The sequence below is a fragment of the Asparagus officinalis genome, chromosome 5, assembly GCF_001876935.1.
Source record: "Asparagus officinalis chromosome 5, Aspof.V1, whole genome shotgun sequence".
Lineage (NCBI taxonomy): Eukaryota > Viridiplantae > Streptophyta > Magnoliopsida > Asparagales > Asparagaceae > Asparagus > Asparagus officinalis.
The window spans coordinates 114121657-114145106 of NC_033798.1; the positions used below are offsets into that span (position 1 = coordinate 114121657).

The following is a 23450-nucleotide window of genomic DNA, read 5'->3' on the forward strand; positions in this document are numbered from 1 at the left end:
AGACATACATAGAGGAGAAGGAAAAGATGCATCCAGATTTAATCTATAAAGACCGTCAATCAAGAAACCATGTCCGATAACATCCAAACCATTTCTGATGGAGACAGAATTATTCTCGAAAACAAAGCTATAACCAGATCCAGAAAGTCTAGAAACTGAAATAAGATTCCTTCTCATAGAAGGTACGTAGAAAGTGTCTGATAAAACTAAGGAAACTCCAGAATCCAAGCGCAGACTGAAAGTCCCAACGAGCTCCACCTTCATAGGCTGTGAGTTTCCCAAAAATAGCTGCTCATTTGCCCTTGCCTTCCGACTGTGGATTATTCCATGTGATGAAGTTGAAATGTGCACAGAGGCACCAGAATCAATCCACCAAGAATTTGAAGGAACATCAACTAAATTTGTTTCACAACAAACATGAACTAAATCCCTACAAACTGTACTGTACTGTCTCGCTCTAACGGATTCCTCATTCCGCTTCTGGATAAACTGTCCGTCCATCTGTATTAAACCATGGACATATAAATCAAATGAGACCTTTAATTTAATTAACTTTAATATTTCCACATCCAATTTAGGGTTAGAATGGATGGGTCAGAGTGTTTTACGTATGCAACCTTCCACTCTGCGGGACAGGCGGGGGCATCATCTCATCACACCTTTGGGCAAGTGATTTGACATGCTATTCGCCCCCCAAATGTGATATATAATCACCTACAGAACTAGCCTACACAGTGTCAGTTTGATTTGAACACTTCCTAACCTTTGGGCAATAGGGTTATTCTCCTCTCACTGACATGTTTCAACTATCCTGCACCACTTATCCTGTAGGGGATTTCCTAGACACCTTTGGGCAAGACTAGTAGTCCACCCACAGATAAGTGCAACCTTCCAGTCCAAATGAGAGTAAACTCAACCTTAGAAAATTAGGGTATTATAGGTTGGTCACCTTTGGGCAAGACACTAACCTACTCTACCATAATTTCTAAGTGACTGTTTTACTGATCTTCCTTAACCCCATAGGTTGATCTAATACTGTAGTCCGTTTTATCATGAACCCAAATATTTACCCCCACCTGAATTAAGGATATAATCAGAGTAAATCAATTATCTTTATGTGCATACAAAAATCTTTATGAATTGTCCAAATTTCTGTATTAAAACTTTATAAAATTAAAATAAAAACTGTATAGTTGAAAAGAACACAAAATAATCTTTCCAACGACTATTTATGGGCTCAAATCGGACTTAAAACGGACCTGTAGCGACCAAAACAAAATGAATGGTCAAAACTGTAATGGGTCGGGTCTGAAAAATTAATGGGTCTGACCCATTTCATAATGGGTTGGGTCTGAATTAATTAATTAATTATAACCTTAATTAAACCCTAACCATAAACTCACCCAACCCAAGAGCCGCCGCCAGCACCCAATCTCCCACAGAACCGACCCTCCGCCGTCGGCCGCAACCCCGCCACCTGCCGCAACCCCGCCACTGGCCGCCGCTCACCGCTGAGCACCGAATCCGCAGAGAGAGAGAGAGCGCGTGCATAGAGGGCGTGGCATGGCGAGGAGCAGCCATGGTTGATGCGGCATTAAAAAAAAATTGTGAACTCAAAGATGGCCCTTATTTTTTTTTTTTTAACTTTGTTGTGGCCGTGAGTTCTTCGGAGATAAGATTGAATTAAACAAGTAATCAATCGTAAGAAAACACGCTGAATCCCTTTTTTTTTTAACGTTGATCTATTTCTAGCGTTTGACGGCAAACAAAAACGCAGATGCAAACATAAGCATTGGATGCAACCGTAGATCCTCTTTTTTTTTAATAAATCCGAAAATAAAAACTTTAATTCTAGATCAAAAAATTCATGCACAAACATGCTCTGATACCACTGTTGGATAATTTAACGATCTAGACATGAATAATTAAACTAGAAATATAAATTAATTACCGTTCACCGACGAAAATAATGGAAGTCTTCTCCTCTCTCCTCCCGTAGCCAATGATGGGAATTAAGTCTCTTTTCTGCATACGGTTGAGAGGAGGGACTCCCACTCTTTAAATAGATATTTATGATTAACCCTACCCATCATGGTTTAATCACAACCGTGGGATTACACTCCGGTTGATCCTATCCTTTAGATATTCAAGATAACCACCCAACTTGATAAGCATGAAACTGTCTAACCAGACCATGTGGTTAGTATCCTGATCCTAACTTGAATCGATAGCAACTTTAAATCAAATCCAAAATCGAGTAGGTTGGGTCACTTGGGTTCGTTGGATTAATCGAACCCAACATGTATCACATGTCTAAAGATTAATCGGATACTTACAAATGCTTTTGATACTTTTAAAAAATAATGTAACCGGCCAGTATAATTTTCCCTGTGCTTTGAGGATCCTTTTTATGATGATTTTCACATTTTTTTTAATATATATAGCATAACTTATAAAAGAAGACGCTTCATAGAAAAATCATAAGTAAAAATTATTATCGATTTTAAACTAGTATAAAGAGGAAAAATTGGTGTTACTAAAAAATCCTATAGCATATAGTGGGTTTAAGGTTGGCGGCTCAATTTAATTGGCTAAATATATAAATAATAAGACATAAATACTTGGTGAGGCTCACCCTACTTATCACGTTAAAATCTGTAGACTTAACACTTCTATCTCTTGATAAATGAGTTGCCACTTTATACTCATTAATCCTAATCTGGTGTATATAGAAATTGAACCAATGTAAGCATAAGTATGATTATGAATAGTAAAGATCTTGTGAACTTAAGTGGATAGAAAACTTTGGGTCACTAGTTTTTTATTTATTAATTTTGCTTTACCATGCGATATGCATCAATAAATAACGAGTATAAGTAGGGTAAGAGTTCATGTCCACTTCATTATTCTAGTTTTACTATAAGTAGAGCTTTAAACTAATAATAAGAAATATATAAGCTCCTTCTTCTCTCCTATATCAATTATTTTCCATTGAGAACCTCCACCCCACCCCCTCCACACCCTCCCCCCCCCCCCCCCCCCAAAAAAAAAAAAAAAAAAAAGAAAGGAAAATCATCGGAGACCAATCACAAAGAGTACATATGAAGCAAAATGAGTATAAACAAAAGGGGTACTTGCATATTTGTCTCTTACATTATCTATAATTATAAATTAGTCTCTCAAATATCAGTATTTGCTTAGTAGTATCTCAAATATGCAGTTTATTGCAATTTTGTCATTCTATAATTAGTTTTTCAGTTGGTTTTATAATCGTGAATGGTTATCTCTTAACCCAACATCTGCATTTACCTACCCCACCTCTTCCCCCTCTTCCTCATTATATATTTAGAGGGGATATTATATGAAAAGAACTTTGAAATGAATTTTAGGATGTCCTTAACTATTGAGGAAGAAGGACTTTTTAGTTTAGAGTTTTAATATAAGCGGGTTGTAGGTCTAAACCCGCTAAGAAATAGGGTGGCTGAGTTTTAAATGAGGGTATAACAGATAAATCCTCTCATTTTATTTAATATAATGGTGAAATATTTCCCTCAAAACTTGTATTACTAAATATATTACTAAATCAGATGGACTAATTTGCAATACACATACAGGTACGAGAGGTTAACGAACAAATTCTGAGATTGGAGGTACCAACTAATAATTATGAATAATGCAAGGAACTAATACGCAAGTAACCCTAAAATAGACACTGACATTCATCGGTATAAATGAACGGGGGGCCCTACATATCAAAACCTCTCCACCTATGCCCGCGACACAACCGAAACGATAGAGAGAGAAAGCTCGTACGCTGCTGCTAGCAACCGCCAAACCGTGAGATCACGGGGATCTTGATCCCTTCAGTACCCGCTAACGGCACCACAACAACCCAACCCACACACTGACACGCGGGGTCCATGCTCCACTAAAGCAAATTACGTCTTGAAGCAGCTTTCTGTGTGTTTCCCTGTGGGCCCCCGGAACCGGCGCCTGCGGAGGCGACGAGCCGCTGCCGACGTGGCCCCGAGCATACTGCTGACGCTGTCGCCGTGTTCCCGTTCCTTAGTCCGGTCGTATTGCTTCTCCGTGCGACCCACAGCAACGCTAAAGTACGACTCGACACCCGCACAAGGCGCCACACAAAAGCTGTGCGGCCCCCACCCGCTTTGGCTCTCCGCACCGCCTGTTATTAACGTGCGCGGTCAGTTCTAACGTGCCACTATACCCGTCGATATTTCACGTTTTTTTGCTATTTTTTCTATTTTTTAATTTCATTAAATTTCTAGCTTTTCAGACCCACTTGCCTCTTGTTGCTTTTAAACTTTTTGTGTGGGCTGACTTGCTCCCGCTTCGGTTCATTCTGCTGCTAAAAACCCTAGATTTTTCCGCCCCTAATTTTAAAACCCTAAATCGAAGAAACTCCCAATTTTCTTCGCTCTGCTGTCTAAAGATTCGAGGTCGGTTCTCTTTTGCTTCTAAAATTTTTGGCTTTGATGCTAATATCGCACGTGTTTCATCACATATATCTGTAGTTGTTATGGGTTTAAATATTGTTGTGCTGTGAATGCTTTACCTTCCGAATTCATGCAAAGTTATGTTTTTTTTTTAGTTTTTAGTTATGTCGAATATATTTATGTGGTAATTTAGCTTTAATATTATCACAGAAGGCACTATACCCCGCTCTCCCCGGTTGCTAGCTGTAAAAGGAAAGCAATTTTTCTTTTAATAGGTGTTCGATGAATCTGGACTGTATTATTACAAATCTTTCTAATTTTAAATCATACAGCTAACTAATCCATTTTTATCTTGTTTTTTTTTTTTTTGCAGTGTACTAATTCATTGATTTCTGTTCAGTGTAGATCTCCTTTGGTGTTTTGGTCTCTGTCGTGCTGGGGCCTTTGCTAGAATCGTCGCGATCTTTTAAGGTTTGCTTAGCTTTGACTTTGGTACATCATTTGTTGCTTTATTCATGTGTTTGATCTTCTTCATGTTCTCTTTCATTCATATCAATGACTTTGGAATCGGATTCCGAATTATCTTATCGTTATGTGTAGTTCATCCGTTTGGGTTTCGATTCTGTTGCATTGATAAGGCCCTGTCTCCATCTTTTTCTTTTTGCACTTATTCTAGGATCTGATTCATGTGCTTAGTCTAGCTTTAGATGGCCTGCCTCTGCTCTAGATTTTGAAGGGCTTCATGGTATTTAGACCCTGTGCTTAGTTGTGCTTGGGAGTCAGAGTTCTTTAAGCTGTGTTTAATGCTTGTTCATCGTTTTGGGTTTTCTAGTGTTATCGCTTGTGAGTTCTGTAGCTTTCATTTTAATTCTGCCATCAACTTATGATTGATTTATTATGCCTGAATAGTACCGACTTTGTTGGCCAATTGGGCACCTTTCTTGTTTGTGAACCAGTACATTGAGTAGTATATGCTTTAGTGAAGTATTCTCTTAGAGTTTAGTGTATGATTTTCTTCCTTCTAATAGAGTAAATCATGCTTTGTTGTATTTACTATCATGGACTAGGCATGCGAGTAGCAGCATGAACAGTGTTCAAGCATGCAAAGATAATTGAATGGCTTTCACTTATGCATCTGCTATATATGTTGTTTGAACTTTGCACTTCTTATATTATGTTACATTGATATTATCTGTTCCAATACAGTTCCATTTAGAGTTTCAGCAAGCTTCTCTTATTACTATTATGTTACATTGATATTATCTGTTCCAATACAGTTCCATTTAGAGTTTCAGCAAGCTTCTCTTATTATTATGTCGTGATATCAGAGTTCCTTACAATTTCTCCTTTTTTTTACTGATCCTCTTAAAAATGTTTTCTTCAAATGTTTTTTTCCTTTGCTTTTCCAGGTACATGTAACTATAAGCATCTGACTTTCAGATTAAAAAGAAAGTAATTTTCATGATTTCATCAACAAGGGAATATGCACTGTAATTGCAATATAGTTAAACAAATTAACTTTCTCACTTGCTTAATTTCTCAATTGATTCTATATAAGTTTGTTTATGTGCTTTTTTGCTTAATTTCTCACTGTAATTGCTTAATTTCTTCTTGGTCCTTGGTGTAGTTTGACGGAAGATGCAATGTTTGACATATTAAAGGAAGAGTTTCTTTAAATATAAGTACGAACCCCTACCAACTTTTCCTTCTTCCCCTGGACTAAAAAAAAATGCACGCAAACACATGATTGCAAACCCCCTAAGCGAGGTTCTGTTTCTTCTTTATTCATATCCCTTATTAATTACAGATGCCTGGATAGAATTTGGTTTGCTATATGGTTACTTTACCGCATATCATAACTTTTGAAGAGTTGTAGTTTCAAATGTTTCTGTCCATGTTTCAGATCCTGTCCTGTGGTACACCTACTTCGGTATCTGTTGCCATGTACAAGTGTAACTTCTCATTCAACAATGAGTATCATGATGAATTACACTTCAAAAAGTATCTAGATTTGTATTCTTTTACACCTGTAGTTCACAAGTTAAGTTTACCTACTAATTTACTTTGAAATGTGAAAAAGCATGATCTTGATCTCCTGATTTTTTAAGCAAGCAAAGTAAGACCTTGTATTTTGATTAATGTTATTAAGTAGAGTTGAAAAAAAAGAAACCTTTATTTTTAGTAACATAATATGGTAACTTGAAAGAATTCGTATAGATTGTCCTGTAGAGATTGGTCAAATTTTTTTGCTTTGCGTTCAAGGTCTCGTATCCTATGTGTTCTACGGTTGTTCAAATCAGAACTGGTCATAGGGAGGTCTATAGCTGTAGACTAGTCTCTTGTTTGATCTGTAAATTAGGGTTATTCGTATCTTAGTTTACTGTAACTAGTGGAATAAATCAAAAAGTACTGTGGTGATCAAATGCTTCACAGTCGTTAAAATCATTTCTGCCAACTTTTTCCTTTAGAAAAAGAAAAGAATCGAGAAACTGCAGCACTTAGAAGTTAGAAGCCTTAGAAGCTTCAAATTTCCATGTTTCATCAAACCTTGCTCATGTTTTGCCATTGCATGATTTATAGCTGCCTAAAAAACATGGAAAATCAAGGAATGCTTGCTTTCTCATCTTTCTTAGATGCCAATTGTGGCCATAGAATAATCTTCGAGAACTTGTTTAGTGTCAAAGTTCTTTGGTACCCAATAAATTGGTCTTGCGATTTGTTAGATTTTCAGAAGATCTTGTGACTACAAGAGTGTGTATAGGACCTTAAAGGCCTCGTGGGTACAGCTTATTTCACTTGCATTTCCAGAAACCTTCCTTCACTGGTTCTACTTTAATTCTCTGTTTAAACTGTAGCTTAATCAGAATCTATTATTAGATTCTTTTTGTGTCACTAAAAGATATGACGCTGATCAAGGTTTTAAATATCGGCCGACATGTCCGATATGTCGGCCGACATATCGGTTTGAGGGCTTGACCGACACGACATTGACGTTTTCAACTCGTATATCGGTTTTCAGAGCCAAATCGGAAATATCAGGGTCATATCGGGCATATCAGCCTATTTTTTAGCTTTAAAAAATCGACCGATATGATACTTTTTTTTAAGATCTGTTTTTTGTTATCGGGTTTGGGTTTAGTGATAAATACCCAAACCCGTTTGACTCGTTCTCATGTTTAAGGGTTCCTTATGAACCCGATAGAAAGAATTTATGAATCCAAATCCATATATTATTTACTTTTTTATATGTTTAGTCTATAGAATTTAGAAAGTATGCTTATATTGAATTTATGAATGCTTAGATTACATTTAGGACATGATATTTTACATATGCGCACTACCCGATATGACAATCCGATATTTAGTCAATGTCCCCCGATATATCCCCGATTTCCGCTATCCGATATGGATTCCAGCCATCCGACATGAACCCGACATCCGATATTTAAAACCTTGACGCTGATAATGATGTGAAATTTCATGATTAATAGATAATTATAGACGTAACTGTGTGCAAAATCGTTTGGAAAGTTAAGAGTACGTTAGAGATCGTACTTTTTGCAGATTTATTCCCTCCAGGGAATGCATAGCAGTAATATTACTTGAATACTCATGTACGTCAAGTTCTGGAGATTTGTTAAGTTCCTACAAAAAATTCTATTTTCTTTTCGTATTCATAATGTCACAGCGTTGGTGAAGAAATTGTTTACTTCCTGAAGAATCATCATTCTTGCATCAGCCCTTCATCAATTTAATTCTACTTCATGTCTTTCTCCTCCTGCTAGGCATCATTTCATGGTAATAATACCATATGGCGCTGTGACATCCTAGCTTTTACCCCTATATTTGTATTACCCAAATTCAGCAGATATCTCTCTTAGAAAAGTTATAGTACTTATTGCTGCATTTGTAGCTCATGGGTGAAAGACGCCTATTTTGCACTTTCTTGCAATTTGGGCATAAAATAAAAGGCTCATCTCAATTATTTCAGGATTACAAAGTTCTTGTATGTTTTCTCTACTTTGGATTAGGAAAAAAATTCATGTTGGGTATTCACAACTACAACTATCATCTTCTAGTTGAATCTATTTTTTTATTGTATTGCAACACTGATTGAATGCCAAGACGCTATCCCCCAAGATTCATTTCCGTCTGCTTAATAGTAGAAAGTGAATCATGCTTTCTTTTGTCTTTTATTTTATTTTTTAAATACATCATTAAATTACTAATGCCATTGTTCTTGCAGAGGAATTTCAGCTTTGTGGGCCTTGTCCTATGAAAACAGTATTTGCTGATCACCAGCTGTTGTTTTGTGATTTCGCAAACTACTACTGATCAGCTTAGGTTTTTCCTTCTACTTCTTCGAAATGGATCGTTGTGATACATCTGGATTCGTTAGCGGGGGTTGTGAGGACTCTTTCAAGATCTCCTAACATTAACTTGCTCTACTGACCAAAAAAACATTAACTTACTCTTACTAACATTCAATCCCTGAAGTCAGGCTAACTTTTCACTTTTTCTCCACAAGATTTGGTTGAAATAAGAGAGTATTTCGATTACTACATGGAAAAGGGCTTTGGGTGCTTCCGATTCTCTTCCAATCTTCATTCAAATGCTTTTGGTGGTTGCAGTGGAGCTTCTATTGGAGCTGAATCTGGCTCAACAGACATTAGCCTGCGGCTGGATTCTCCTGGAACTACCACTTTGTATAAGTCCAATTCAGTAGGGTCTAAGAGGAAGTGGGATGATATTTACGGGGCTGATGGTCCAGGAGACGCCTTTCTATCTCTGGGTTTAGGGCGACCGTCAAGTTCCTCTGAGAACAGCAAGGGCAGCTCTGGAACTGTTTGCACTATGTCTTCGGTTAAGGAAATAACTGACGAGGAATCCTCCGTGGATTTAGGCTTGAATTTTCAGCTTCACCTTGGCAATGAGAATACATCTGGTCCTAGAAAGCATCCTGCTGTTACCCCCGAGACACTGAAGACCGGTCCTGTCTGTAACCTCCAGTTAAGTCTGTCAACAGTGCCATCTGAATCTGTTATCACGGACATTTCTCCCATCTCTGCACAGCATCAGAATAGTCAGAAAACATCACTGGTAGCCAGTCCAGTGACAATCACAGATGAAGCAATCTCAACGCCGTTTGATTGGAAATTAGGAGGGTCTATGGCGCCATCCTTGAACAACATGGGTGCAAGCAGTGGCTATACTCTTAAGCAGAACTCTCCTGCGAAAGCTGATCCAGTTCCAGCTACTCCAGACCTCCCATCAAGTATGACAGAAGCACTGCAAAGTTCAGTAGCCTGCGCTTCCGGGACAACTCATTCACAGCCACGCAACACCAGCACCAAGATTTGCCAATTCCAGGGATGTGTAAAAGGGGCTAGAGGTGCCTCCGGGCTATGCATAGCTCATGGCGGGGGCAGAAGATGCCAAAAGGATGGTTGTCACATGTAGCCATGAGGGTTGCATACGAGCTGCCAGGGGGAAATCCGGATTATGCATTAGACATGGAGGAGGAAAGCGATGCCAAATGGAGAACTGCACAAAAAGTGCAGAAGGGTATTCTGGTCTTTGCATCTCTCATGGAGGTGGTCGTCGCTGCCGGTTCCCACAGTGCACTAAAGGTGCACAGGGGAGTACAATGTATTGTAAAGCTCACGGTGGAGGAAAGAGATGCATGGCTATAGGATGCACGAAGGGAGCTGAAGGCAGCACTCCATTCTGTAAAGGGCACGGTGGAGGCAAACGATGTTTATTTCAAGGCGGTGGTGTGTGCCCTAAGAGTGTGCATGGCGGGACTCAGTTCTGTGTTGCTCATGGTGGTGGAAAGAGGTGTGCTGTGCCCGAGTGCACTAAAAGTGCAAGAGGACGAACTGATTTCTGTGTTAAGCACGGTGGAGGAAAACGATGCAAGGCTGAAGGTTGTGGGAAGAGTGCACAGGGGAGTACTGATTTCTGCAAGGCACACGGTGGAGGGAAAAGGTGTTCTTGGGGCCACGGTGGTTTGATTGACTTTGGGGCTGGTGGCCCTCCTTGTGATCGATTTGCTAGGGGAAAGACTGGCTTATGTGCGGCGCACAGTGCTCTCGTCCAAGACCGTTGTGTCCATGGTGGAGGCACTCTGGGAGCTGCTGCGGTCCCCCGAATTCCGGTGACTGTTAAACCCGGGAAGCTTAAAGAAGTTTCTGTTCCACAAATGGCTTGGAATTTTCCTGATCAGCAGAAGTTTATGCATCCTCCTACGGTATCCCTGCACCCGAAACCGGTCTCTCTTCCAGAAGGGAGAGTGCATGGAGGAAATCTGATGGCATTTCTATCTAGCAATGGAGCCGTTGGGGGCCAATCTGTCAACTTTACAGAGGCTGGCACTTCAAAGCAGGGTGGAATGCATCAGTGGATGTAGAAACAAAGGATGTTTCTTGTAGAGTCTCTGCTCTCTTGCTTGTGGCTTTGAATTGGTATTGTGTTTTTGTCTGTCAGTTTGCCCTGAAGTGAGGAAATTAATTTTTCTCATTCATTGTTTGCATTGGTTAAAACACCAGATGTGGTCTGAAGATAACCCCCGTATGAAATAAAAAGAATAAGAGGGGGGAATATAGGCGAGTTTTAAGAGTCCAAGTTTGCTAGTTTAGGGGTGGTAGGTTGTCTGCCGTGAAGTTGACCGTAAACCTTCTCGCTGTGAATAATTGATCTTAGCTTTATAAAGCTGCTTGTAAAAGAGTCCTGTGTTGATATTTGAAGAATTTCAATGTATTGTGCTCTGTTATCTTCATCATGCATGTGTTTCTCTTTTATTTGTTACCTATCCAAATTTCGTTACATAATTTTATTGGATATTTGTGCTTGTATTTCGGAATTGATAGAAGGAAAATGCCAAGTGCACTGCTACCCCTTGTGCGCCGTCTCATTCATAGAATGATGGGTTTTGCTTCTTTCCGATATGGATGAGGTTTTGGTATGCAAAGTTCCAATGTGATTACTTCGACGGTTTTACCCCAATACATGCACATTTAAGCGAAGGTTGACTCAAATGTTTATTTCAGGAGGGTTTTCAGAAAAAAAGTAGATAATATCCATTTCAGGAAAATGGACTACAGCATGTTCCTGGATTTAGGGATCTAATGCTGAGGCTGAGCTTCCGTGAATATGCATCATGGTGCTGAAAAAGATTTGATGGCTCAAGCGGTTTAGAAATTGGAATGCCGTCCTTGTGGAAAGTAAGATAAGAAAATTAAAAGTTGAAACGAAACTTTGATGGAGACGAGATAGAAAATTCAGAGAAGAATCCAATCCGTATCTTATATTTATAGATTTGTAAAATAGTTGGGGATTATCCTCGCTCCCTAATGAAAAAAATTAACATAAAGAATGAAATGATTGAGATTATTTCTCAAAAAGAGAGAATTGCCAGAGTTGTCAGTGTAGTAATAGGACTCGTGTAACTACAAACTCAACCGCTTCAAAATAAATGATAATTGTGGACTACCCTAGGCCGTTAACGTTATACAAAGCAATCACCATAAGATACCTAAAATTGACTGTAAGTGAAATAAAACAATTCTAACATCTTATTCATGCAAACTAAGAATCAAATCTGGCATACAATTGGAATCCACACTGGTCCCAAACAGCCCCAAAATACATAACAAAAAGCGACATATCACACTGGATACACAAAAATGAGAAGAAGAAACCCACATTCCCAGAATTGGGAAGCTAGTTTGCCCCAAGTCTTCTTGCCTTTTCAGCATCACTCGGTAGGTCGTGCGAGAAAAAGGCTTCATCCAAGTATATAGATTATACCTGCCTCACCTGGATGTTGTGGGTGGATTGAGACCTCCAGATTGGCTGTCTGCCGCTCTGAACGAGAGCTATCTCCTCGCCTTCCTTCACCATGCCATGCTCCTGTAGTATTCAGACAGTTTTTTTAATTAAAATAATTGAATAGGTATTCGTAACTGTTCTCTGGTATTAATTACTCAGAGTGAAAAACGCTACGTAGAAACTACAAAGTTTGAAGATTCACATCCATTATTTAACTGAGAAGACTATTTTGTTGAATGTTGAATACTATTTAGTTGCCATTATAGATAGAACTCGTTGTGTTGCTGATAGAGCATGGATTGAGTATAATAATGTCGGCAAATCAGGTCGCTCGTGTATTCAATTAACAGTTTGATGTAGGACAAGCAAAGCTTGATTGGGTGTGCATCCCAGGGCCCACTTCTACAGTCTGCAGAAGTGAACTAAAACTGTACAGGACTCGTGATACTATTTCTCTAGTCATGATCTACACCTTTGTGTGTGCGGAATACAGGAGTAAAAGACATTTCCTATTTTGAACATATCTCAGTCACCTAATAGGCTAATACTATTATTTAAATAAAGACGGAAATGACGCCCAGAAGAACCCAAAGAAGGGTCACCAATTATGCTTGTATACTCATTTTAGTTATTTGAGCAAAGACTAAAAAAAGAAACAAGTATATCTGAAAATCAATTTGGTTTTATACCTAGAAGGTCACCTATGAAACCGATACATATTTTAAGACGGTTGATTGAGAGATATAGAGAGAAGAAAAAGATCACATATGGTTTTTATCGATCTAGAAAAAACTTATGATAGAGTGCCTAGAGAGGTAATGTGGTAGGTGTTAGAAAAGAAACATGTACCTAGTATATATATTGATGTGATTAAAGATATGTATGATAGAGTAACAACTAGAGTAAGAACTAATGAAGGAGACTAAACCATTTCTTATTACCATAGATTTACACCAATGGTCAACTTTAAGTCCTTATTTTTTTACATTAGTTATGGACCAACTTACTAATCACATTTAGAATGAAATCACATGGTGTATGTTATTTGTCGATGATATAGTATTAATAGATGAAACTAAAAAATGTATTATTTTCAAAGTAGAAAAATAGAGACAATCTCTTGAATCTAAAGGTTTTAGAATTAGTAGAATAAAAACAGAATATATGTAGTGCGTTTTTAGTAAAATTAGGAAAGAAAGAGAGTACATATTGATGAACAAAAAATACCTAAAACTAATCATTTTCGTTATTTAGGATCAATCATTTGGCATGATGGTAAGATAGGGGATGATGTTGTGCATTGAATCAAATTGGGATAGTTGAAATGGAGGAGTGCTTCATGAGTCTTATGTGATCGTAGAATACTAATGAAACTAAATGAAAAATTCTATAGGATAGTTATAAGACTAACCATGTTTTATGGGTCAGAGTGTTGGGCAAGTAAAAAACATGTTAAAAAAAATGAGTGTAGCAGAAATAAGAATATTGTGATAGTCTTGTGGGTATACATTAGAAGCTAAGATAAGAAATGAGCGCATCCGTAGTAATTTTGAGGTTACACCTATTGAGAATAAAATGAGAGAATAGATTATAATGGTTTGGTCATATACAACGGAGACCCCTTAGTGCACCGATTAGGAAAAGCGAAAATATTAGAGTTAATGGGGCTAAGAGATCTAGAGGTAAACCTAGAATGACTTGGTTAGAAGCAATTAAGAAGGATATGATTAAAATTAACTTAACACGGAGGAGATGACTCATAAAAGAATGGAATGGAAAAATAGGAATGTAGCCGACACTAAACATTTGGGATAAAGGTTTGGCTGTTGTTGACTCATTGTAGTTATTATGTGTGGAAATTTATTTTTCTGAGATAGGTTAATATCTGATCTTCAGGTTAGGAAAGGGAAAAAATATAGAAATGATCGGTGAACATTATCACTTCATCATCTGTTTGGTATACCCACGAAATGAGCAACTCGAATTACATGCTATTAATAAAGTCTATTGTGGTTATATTCTCAAGTAAAACTTCCCTTGAACAGTGAGATATTTCTAGGTTTTTGTGATGCTTAAACATCCCTTAAAATTTCATCTAACTTTTAAATAAGAGAGAATCCAGAATAAAAAACTTCGCAAAGGAAGTTCCTACATTATTTGAGAGTTAAGTCACCCAAACTACAAAAGGCTTCAGCTCGATAGCACTATAATAGTCTATAGACAACAATACTTGTTTGGAATAACTAGCAGTAGTTGCCATATATTTATGTTATACCCATGAAATAAATAATCTGAATCTTAAAATTGGGAGATACTTGAAGATAAACTACAATACCTGCAAGTAAGAAAGAGCCTCAGCAAAGGTCTTTTCTGCGTCATCTGAAAATTTCATGTAGATGGGGCACACCCCTTGGTACAAGGCCAGCCTTTGTCGCACTCTCTCCCTACATGATAATCAAATATCAGTCTGATTGTTCTGTCCCAATGACATGTCCACTTAAAGCAGTGGCTGATACTAGTCAGGTGACTTTATGGAAAAGGTGAATTAAAAGACTCATAAAGAACAAAAGAAAGAAATCTTAAAACTGGACTTATCAGATTCATACTCATCAGTGAAGGCAAAAATAGTTCCAGAGGGTCGATAATGGCTGAGTAGGATAGCCATAAAGCCAGTCCTAGTGAACACTATGGTTGATGTGCCTAGAGTGTTTGACATCATTGTTGCATGGTAGGCAAACATTTCACTCATGTGGTTCTGCAAGAATAGAACAAGTTTAGCGCTAAACAAATTTAAGAGCCTGGACTGCACTTATGAAAAATAAAAATCAAGTTATGGACAACTAAGGTTTACAATGAAGGGATAAGTCCTTGAACCTTAAATGCTTGTCCAAGATTAGTTGGTTTTTCGGCTTCCACCAAAGTAGCTTCGGTCCTCAGAGCTACTGTGTGCATGACTTTCACGGCTTTCAAAGGGAACCTGCATAAGGGCAACACTACAAGCTGTTAAAAGGTATTGCTGATCAGATAATTGAAAAGATATTGCCATAATCAACTCATTAATCTCTTTAAACTGGGATTTACTCGAGATATTGTACTTCTTGAGGGAGAAAAATAACATAAATATTTTTGTAAACGACCAACTAATTAAAGAAACATTACTTCAGAAACATATATGCAATGGTACAGTGTGAAAGACAGAAAGCAAAAACTCGTATTATACAAGAAATTCATTAGCAAGCAAGCAGAATGTAAAGCAAATTATGTCTCTGATAAAAAAGTTATAATGATGTAGGAAATTGATGAAACAGCTATATATCATAGTCATATAGAGAACTTTTTCTATCAGAATACTGATAACAAGTTAAAGTTACATATACAATCATTTCTAATAATAAATAAGGGTAGGCTTAAGAGTATTGAGAAGATATTATTGACAGGCATCCTACATGGTAACAATCAGGTTATTGTTCGTAAAATTGTGGATTTGAATGAAACTCAACTTTTTAAATAACAGAAACATCAAATTTGTTTTAATATCACCTACAAGTTGGATGCTGTTATAGCCGTCTAACCATTCTGTTTGAAACAAAAAAGCATGTTGAGCAAAAACGATATAACATTCTAAAAGGAAACAAAACCTATTCATTTCCCAAAAGATCAATCCTCTTACTTTCCATGAGCAGTTTCTCCAGAGAGCATGACTGCATCAGCACCCTCACGGACAGCAATGGCAATGTCTGAGACTTCTGCTCGGGTCGGTGTAGGATGGACAATCATACTTTCCAGCATGTTTGTTGCAACGATAACAGCTTTTCCCATGCTCCGACACATTCTAATGATTTCTTCCTGCACTTGGGAGAATGGAAGATATCATACATCATGTCGATGCAGTTAAAGAACAAGTGGTGGTGTTTACTAGTTCTGTATTGACAAAAAATTGAAAAGGAAGAAAAGAAAAAGATAAGGGAAGATCTGAAGAGATATCCCATATCCAGCTAAGAGGAGAGAGATTATGTTTCTTTTACTTCTCTTCTATATTAATTGAAGATCTTGTGAAAATTTCCTCTGCTTAATGAACAATTGCTTCTTACAAGTCTACAAACTCTTTAGCTCAGTTGGACAATAAATGCTGTAAGAGATATTCATACAATAAACTAGATGAAAGGTACACAGATACACTGATATACATACACCAACAAAAAGCAGGAGCCAGTTTTATTCACATTTTTGTTTTCACCACTTCGTCTCTGTCCTTTTTTTACTCAGAAGGGTTTCCATCGTGCAAATATGATGAGGAACGGGGCTATTTTCAAGAAAACATTTGGGTCGATGCTGCATACTTGAGTTGTCAGATGCAAACTCCCTCAGATTTTGAACATTTATTATGCAGAAGTCTTTCCTGGACTAGAGAATAACTTTTTTTGGGAAGGTAAATATAGATGGCACAGGTGCAGCACTAGTCTTATATATATATGATGAAAACTACCAAACATGGCAACTGCAGAAATACCTTGTCTAAATAATATGTAGGTTCTAAAAATTCATAGATTTCTGTTATCTTTATGCCCCCATTTTCCGTCTATCTCACAAGTTACTGTTAAAATTAATAACTGAGAAGTATCCACAAGTTTGATAGATGGTTATCCATCATATTTATACCATTATCGATCAGGAACAGGTACCTGCAGCAACGGAACCTCCTCAATTGGCAATTCAGCTCCAAGGTCACCTCTAGCTACCATAGCCTACAAAAGATTACAGGGAAAGATGGAATCAAGGCTGCAGCACAGGAAAAAATATTATAAGGTAGAAAACTGACAGTCATATAAACCATCATGTTTGAAACATAATATTCATTACTAAGAGAAAAGTCAATAACGAAACGGTGTTAGGCTTAATTAGAACTTTGAGACAACCCCCCGCCCCACCCCCACCCTCCCCACCCCCCAAAAAAAAACAACAAAAAAGAGGAAATAACCTTCCCTCTCTATTTCTGATGTCTACTTCTCTTCATTTGCAGCCAACTTTTACTTCTTTGACAGAATTCCAACTGAGCCAACTCCTTCAATAGCAACCATCTTAAATGGATGATTATATAACCTTCTAACCTACTCGGCACAGCTTAAATGGACGATTAACATTTTATACAACACCCAAAATTATCATACAGACACTTGAAGTATGAAAAGATAATAGACTTATTCCTTAGTCGTCAATTTTATGCACACCAGGTTTATTATGAAGTTTCTGTGCCCCATGATTTACATTGTCTAGCAAGTAATGTGTTAACTTCCCAGTAATTCATTTATTCAAGTACCCGTACAAAGCTTGTCTCATTATTTATGCTTGCAGTAACCCTGTTTGATCTTAAATTCTCCAGAGTGATTCCCTTGAAAACTTTGGTCAAGGTCACATCAAGAAGATGCTGTTTATGGAACTGAGCATTGGTATATAACATTCAGATGATCTATTAATTTATGGCAGACAAAAGACAATCCAGCTAACCTGGAAAGAACATACAAGTAAAGGTGATAAACATACGAGGTCATATGAGGTAATGAACTTGTGAAGGAAAAAATATCATTGTTTTGCCAAAGACAATCTACAGATTCCGGAAGTCATAATACATCTGCATATATTCCAAAATATGCTGTGATGTAAAAGTTCTATCCAAGTGTTCAGCAGCAGAGAAAGTTCCCTCCAATAAACAATCTTGTTATTTAACAATACAACAATTGAATCATGAAGTTGAATTCTTACCCCATCAGATGCAGTTATTATAGAATGCAAATTTGGGATGGAATCAGCACTTTCTATTTTCACGATTACATGAATATCAGCACCACAGCCTGCCGAAAATGACATGATAGAGTTATAGTTGTCAATGAAGGATGGAAATTGCTCCTAAGAAGAAATTTCTTTCAGAATAGGTGTGGGGAATCATTGGTAATTACTTTGCAGGTAGCCTTTCAATTCGTGCACAACATCAGCATCTTTGACAAATGAAACTGCATAATAGTCTACTTTATTTTCAACCCCAAACTTAATATCATCCCAATCCTTTTCTGCAAAAGATAAAACAATGTTACACATACAAATGAGACGATCAAGAAAAATAGAGATTAGAATCATGCATTAGTATATAATGTGCATTACTAACGTAATCTATTCCTTACCAGTGATGGATGGCAAAGTAGCACTTTTTCCACGAACATTCAAATGGCGCCTAGATTTGAGCTCACCTCCATCAACAACTTCACACTTCACAGTATCTTCAGTTTTGGATTTCACCATTAAAGACATCATTCCTCCTGAAAAGATTACAAGTGACACGTGGATAGTTATTAATCAACATCCGAATACTGTAGCACCTTGAGTTTCATGTAACTTTCAATAAACATTAAAGGGAAACAGTAAATGAAACATTTTCACAAAGATGATTGACCAGTTATTTCAACTTCAAGATTCCTTTCGTGTAGTTTGTTCCTATTGTCAGCTAGCTTCATGCTAATCCCCAATGACGCGTTACAACTTCTTTTATGTTGTTTAACTTTTCCTCTCTTGGTGTCTGAAGCATCTGTTCCAGCCTTTTTCTTTTTTCTTCTTTTTATTATGTTGATAGTCATTACTAACTTGTCCATTTCCAAACAGTCTTGTTTTGAACACCTATTGGCTTATTCTAATTTCTAGCAAAATGGATTACAAAGTAACAATTCCAAGTTCAATTTTGGATTTCAACACGTTAATGACTATTCCGCCATTCCTATGCATAACAGTAAGCAAAAAGGCGGGCTAGAATGCTTGAAGACTACTACGTAGTAGGCTACTGATATCGGATCAGGTGCTAGAGAGACACGGATATGGCCATTTCAAGTCAGATATCATTTTCAAGGTCCATGTCGGGCGTGTCGGGGGATATTGCGGGCATATCGGCCGATTTTCAGCCTTGAAAAAGCAGAAATCGGCTGATTTTTTTATTTTTTTATTATTTTTTGAGTACTGGGGTTTGGGTTTAGTACTCAAAAGCCAAAACTGATTAAATTTTTTTAGCCTTTTGTTCCCATAATAACTCGATGGCATATAATATAGATTAGGGCAAAGAAAAAAATATTGCTCTCTTTTCCGCCGCGATGTCCTCTCGTTCATCTTCATCTCTACAAATTAAAATTGAGAATTCATAAAAGCGTGATGTAAAAAATAAGTTTTAACCGTAGCTTGAAATCAATTCAAAGTCTAACTCTTTATGTCAATTTTATGCAAGACATTTTACTTCATGTTAATTTTATGCAAGGCACTTCGAAAGTTCTAGTTTGACAATGTGTATTTAATTTATTCGTTGGCATAATTTCTAATGTTTCCCTTCAAAAAATGGAAAACAACTTGTGTCTTGATGATGAATACTCAACTTAAGTAGAATAAGCTACAACAAGACAAGTGCATTCCATCTTGGTGACCAAAATTGAGTAAAAATCCATTCGATATGGCTATCCGATATTTAGTATACGTCCCTCGACATAACCCCGATTTCCGCTATCCGACATGAATTTTAGCTGTCCAACATGAACTTTGACATCCGACATTTAAAACCTTGAGTAGTAGGGACAAAAACAATGACTATTGGACGCTTTCCTGCCATGTCAGACACACTTGTACATGACACTCGTGTCCATCAAATAGCAATGCCAAAAAAATCATCTATTTTACTTCCAAAATTATATTTAAGATGGAGAAGTTGAGCCTCTTCTAATAAAGCTAACTATTTTATAGGTCATTTTGCTAAAATTGGATTTTTTTTCATATATATAAGTAATAACAAATATGCATATTTACATGAGCCACGTATACATGTACATTTATGATTGTGCCCATGTCCATGTGCCTTAATTTTGGAGATTTGCCATGTCAGATACCCCGTGTATGTCCCATGTCTACAAAGCGCAGGGGGCAAACATTTCAGTTGCACTTGAAAATATGTCAAATGTTATGGAGAGGCAATTAAACATGATAATCACCATGAACAGTGAAACTCTCCATCCTGAGTTTGCAGAAAGTAAGTGAAATTTGTGACATAATAAAATCAGACCAGTATGTGCGCTACTAAATTAGGCATAGAGTAGAACCCGCAACAACCTGTGATCATATATTAGAAGCTCCCGTGCATATTAACAGTGAGATGACAGGTTCGTACTCTTACCTGTGTCCGTGTGAGAATTATATTCTGATGCATATACCTACTATTGACCTTCAGCAATCTACCAATATATTTTTTTCCCTTTTTAAAGTTTGTATTCCTTCTATGAAACATCATAGTTCTTTACATTAGAGTATGAAAGAAAATATTCAAAAAAGCACAGAATATGTTCATACCGTCTACAAGGAGCATATCACCAGCTTCTACATCATTAATAAAGTCGTCATAGTTCACACTAACACAATCATCTGTGCTAACCCCTCTTTTTATTGTGAAGGAGAACTCCTGACCGCTCACTAGGTCAATTGGTTGTGGCAAGTCACCACTCCTAACTTCTGGGCCCTGGAAAATATAAAAGGAGAAATAAAAATGATTGACTTGTCCATATCAGACAGATTGACAGGAGGCAGAAAAATAAATAAATAAGCTAACAAGCTAATAACTTTTTTTGGAGCATCCTTGTGAAACTTTGACTCGCCTTTATATATGATATGATGAAAAATAAAAAACCATGATTGTATCATATAAATGGTTAAGGGCTCTAGCTACAGGATTCGCCAAATCAAGAAATTCTCAGAGAGAAAAAGAAGAATATGAAGAGACTTGCCTTAGTATCAAGCATGATTGCAATGACATTGTCCTTTGATTGAGCATTATACTCTTTCACAAGATCGATGACCTTCTGATGAGAAGCATGGTCTCCATGTGACATATTAAGCCGAGCAACATTCATGCCGGCTTCTGCAAGCTTCCATATCATCTCTTTCGTATTGGTGGATGGTCCAATGGTGCAAACTATTTTAGTCTTTCGCCTCACATTTGGTTTGGACCATGCACTCAGCGATCCATTACCATGCTGCTGAATGTTCTTGAGCTGTTGAAATTTCTCATCTTCCTAAACAATCAATTGCAATAATAATATGGTAAGGCTTACTTTTTCATTAAAGATGTAATGTTGCCCCATAGAAAAAGAATAGTACTGGTCAGTGATGGATCATATATGCTACATCTCCAATTTGACTTGGGTTCCAAAATTTTAACTTCGTAGCAGAAGAGTTTACTGAAATTTTAAAAGCATGTTGCTATGTTAATACAAGATAAGTGCGTGAACGGTTCGAAAACAGTTAGTCAGTGCCTGCTTTTTTCCAATTTTCTTATTAAGCATTAATAGTTTAATACATGTGACTTTTTTATCAATTCTGCACTGTTTATAAATTGAGAAAATACATGAGAAATGACTCCGAAACTAAAAACATAAAAGACCAACATAAAGCCTTGAAGAATTTGAATACAGTAAAAGTTCCAAATGAACCAAAAAATGAATTTTAACTAATCAAGTTCGCAACTTTCCATTGAATTAATTGCCACAATGTCACGTTGAATCAAGATTATGATAAAATAGTTGCCATACTGCACAATGTTCATTTTAGATCTCGGGACCAAAAAATGATAACTTAGCTGAAATAACAGAAGATTAAATGGAAACACCAAATGAACCAAACATGACAACATAATCACAGCGTTAGACTAAAAATGTCAACCTCAAATGAAACTTAATCACAGCTATTAACATAACAAAAACAATGAGACCTGAAAGCAAATAAAGCTGACCTTCATCAAATCATCAGAAGAAACCGGAAACGCAGTAGAGAATCTACTGGCCACCGCTTCAACTCGAGGACTTCCACGCCCTCTGCTTCTCTTGCCCTCTTTCTCTCCTCCGTATAATTTCGAAGGAATTGCTGAGGGTTTAAGCTTATCCAATTTCTTGATGGCTCCAGATCCAGAGCTAGGGCTCAAGAGAGAAGACGATCCACTGACGATTTGAGCCATCGATGATTTCGAGAAGAGAGGGTTCGTGTATGAGGAGAGAGAGACTGAGAGTTGGGAATGGAGGTGAGGGTTTAAAATAGAGAAGGGAGCTTCGATTGCATCGAAGCCCAACTGTCCCTTTGGCCTCTCGGTCTCCGTCAGCTAACCTATTCAAAACTAGGACCGAATTTACGAAAACAGACCTAAACTTTCTCAATAATTACGGGAGTGCCCCGCTCTCTGACAGTTATATGCGTGAGGGTTGTACCTAGGTCGATGAGGAAAAGCGCTTGACCGTTCATTACACCCCGAGTTAGAGGATGGACGGTGGGTGCAAGATGCATAAGGGCCTGTTCGTTTGGCCAAAAAAACTGGGAAATCAAACTTTAGGAAACCTATTTCCTATTATAATTACTTTGAAGTTGTTTGGTTGGTTTAAAAAAAAGGAAATTATAGAATAGGAGATGAGATGAGATGAGTTGTCACCTTATTATTGGATGAAGTGAGTGATTTTTTAAAAAACTTGTTTTGAGGTTGTTTGGTTGGTTAAAAAAATAAGGAAATGAATTGGAGGTATATTATTGGATGATGTTTTGAGGTTGTTTGTGTTTGGTTCGTTTTTAAAAATAAGAAAATAGATGAGATGAGATGAGTTGGAGGTATATTATTAGATGATGTGACATGTACTTAAGGAAATTAATTTCTTGTTTTTTTTGAGGAAATGGGTGGAAAGGAATGTTTAATGAGATGAGATGAGTTGTCACAATATTATTGGATGATGTGTGTGATTTTTAAAAATGAGATAAAATGAGATGTGATGAGTTGGATGATGTGACACATTTCTTGTGTTTGGTTTATTTTTAAAGGTAAGAAAGGAGATGAAATGAGATGAGTTGGAGGATAAAAATAATATTTTATTGGATGTTGTGGGTGAGTTTTAGGGATGGAAATGGATAAAAATATTATTTTATTGATTTCCTTGTACCGATTTCCTTTTCTTGGTTTTTAGGAAACCAACCAAACAGCCCCTAAGCAGAAAAGTTAGTTTCTATGCGGTGCGCTGTGCTCGTAATGAGAGAGGGGGTATTTCTACGTGAAGCACGTGAGCTTTTGGAATCATGATTTTCTCTCCGCATTAGGAGGGATTTTTTACCCCTCAT

The 23450-nt window shown here is 37.3% G+C and overlaps 2 protein-coding genes across 2 annotated transcripts; one reads left to right on the forward strand and one right to left on the reverse strand.

Annotated features, from left to right (window-relative positions):
- LOC109840766 lies at positions 4350-11238 on the forward strand. The gene is given in 4 exon segments (XM_020409517.1): positions 4350-4460; positions 4858-4928; positions 8704-9910; positions 9912-11238. Coding segments are annotated over 2 exon segments (1845 nt in total). The 5' UTR covers positions 4350-4460; positions 4858-4928; positions 8704-9020; the 3' UTR covers positions 10867-11238.
- On the reverse strand, positions 11922-22438 carry LOC109840767 (plastidial pyruvate kinase 2). The gene is made up of 12 exons (XM_020409519.1): positions 22090-22438; positions 21086-21373; positions 20655-20820; positions 18464-18598; positions 18242-18352; positions 18048-18136; positions 16970-17032; positions 15958-16133; positions 15162-15264; positions 14894-15042; positions 14623-14731; positions 11922-12368 (listed from the first exon to the last, which is right to left on the reverse strand). Exons 1-12 carry the CDS (start codon positions 22309-22311, stop codon positions 12261-12263), a joined length of 1719 nt encoding a protein of 572 aa, XP_020265108.1. The 5' UTR covers positions 22312-22438; the 3' UTR covers positions 11922-12260.

What these genes read in the sequence shown, in the direction of transcription:
- LOC109840767 (XM_020409519.1), bottom strand. Translation starts at nt 22,311, where the DNA reads ATGGCTCAAATCGTCAGTGGATCGTCTTCTCTCTTGAGCCCTAGCTCT. An exon ending in TGATATGCTCCTTGTAGACG is followed by an intron (nt 18,599 to 20,654) that starts GTATGAACATAT and finishes TAATCTTTTCAG; the next exon opens with GAGGAATGATGTCTTTAATG. An exon ending in ATCTTGGACAAGCATTTAAG is followed by an intron (nt 15,043 to 15,161) that starts GTTCAAGGACTT and finishes CTATTCTTGCAG; the next exon opens with AACCACATGAGTGAAATGTT.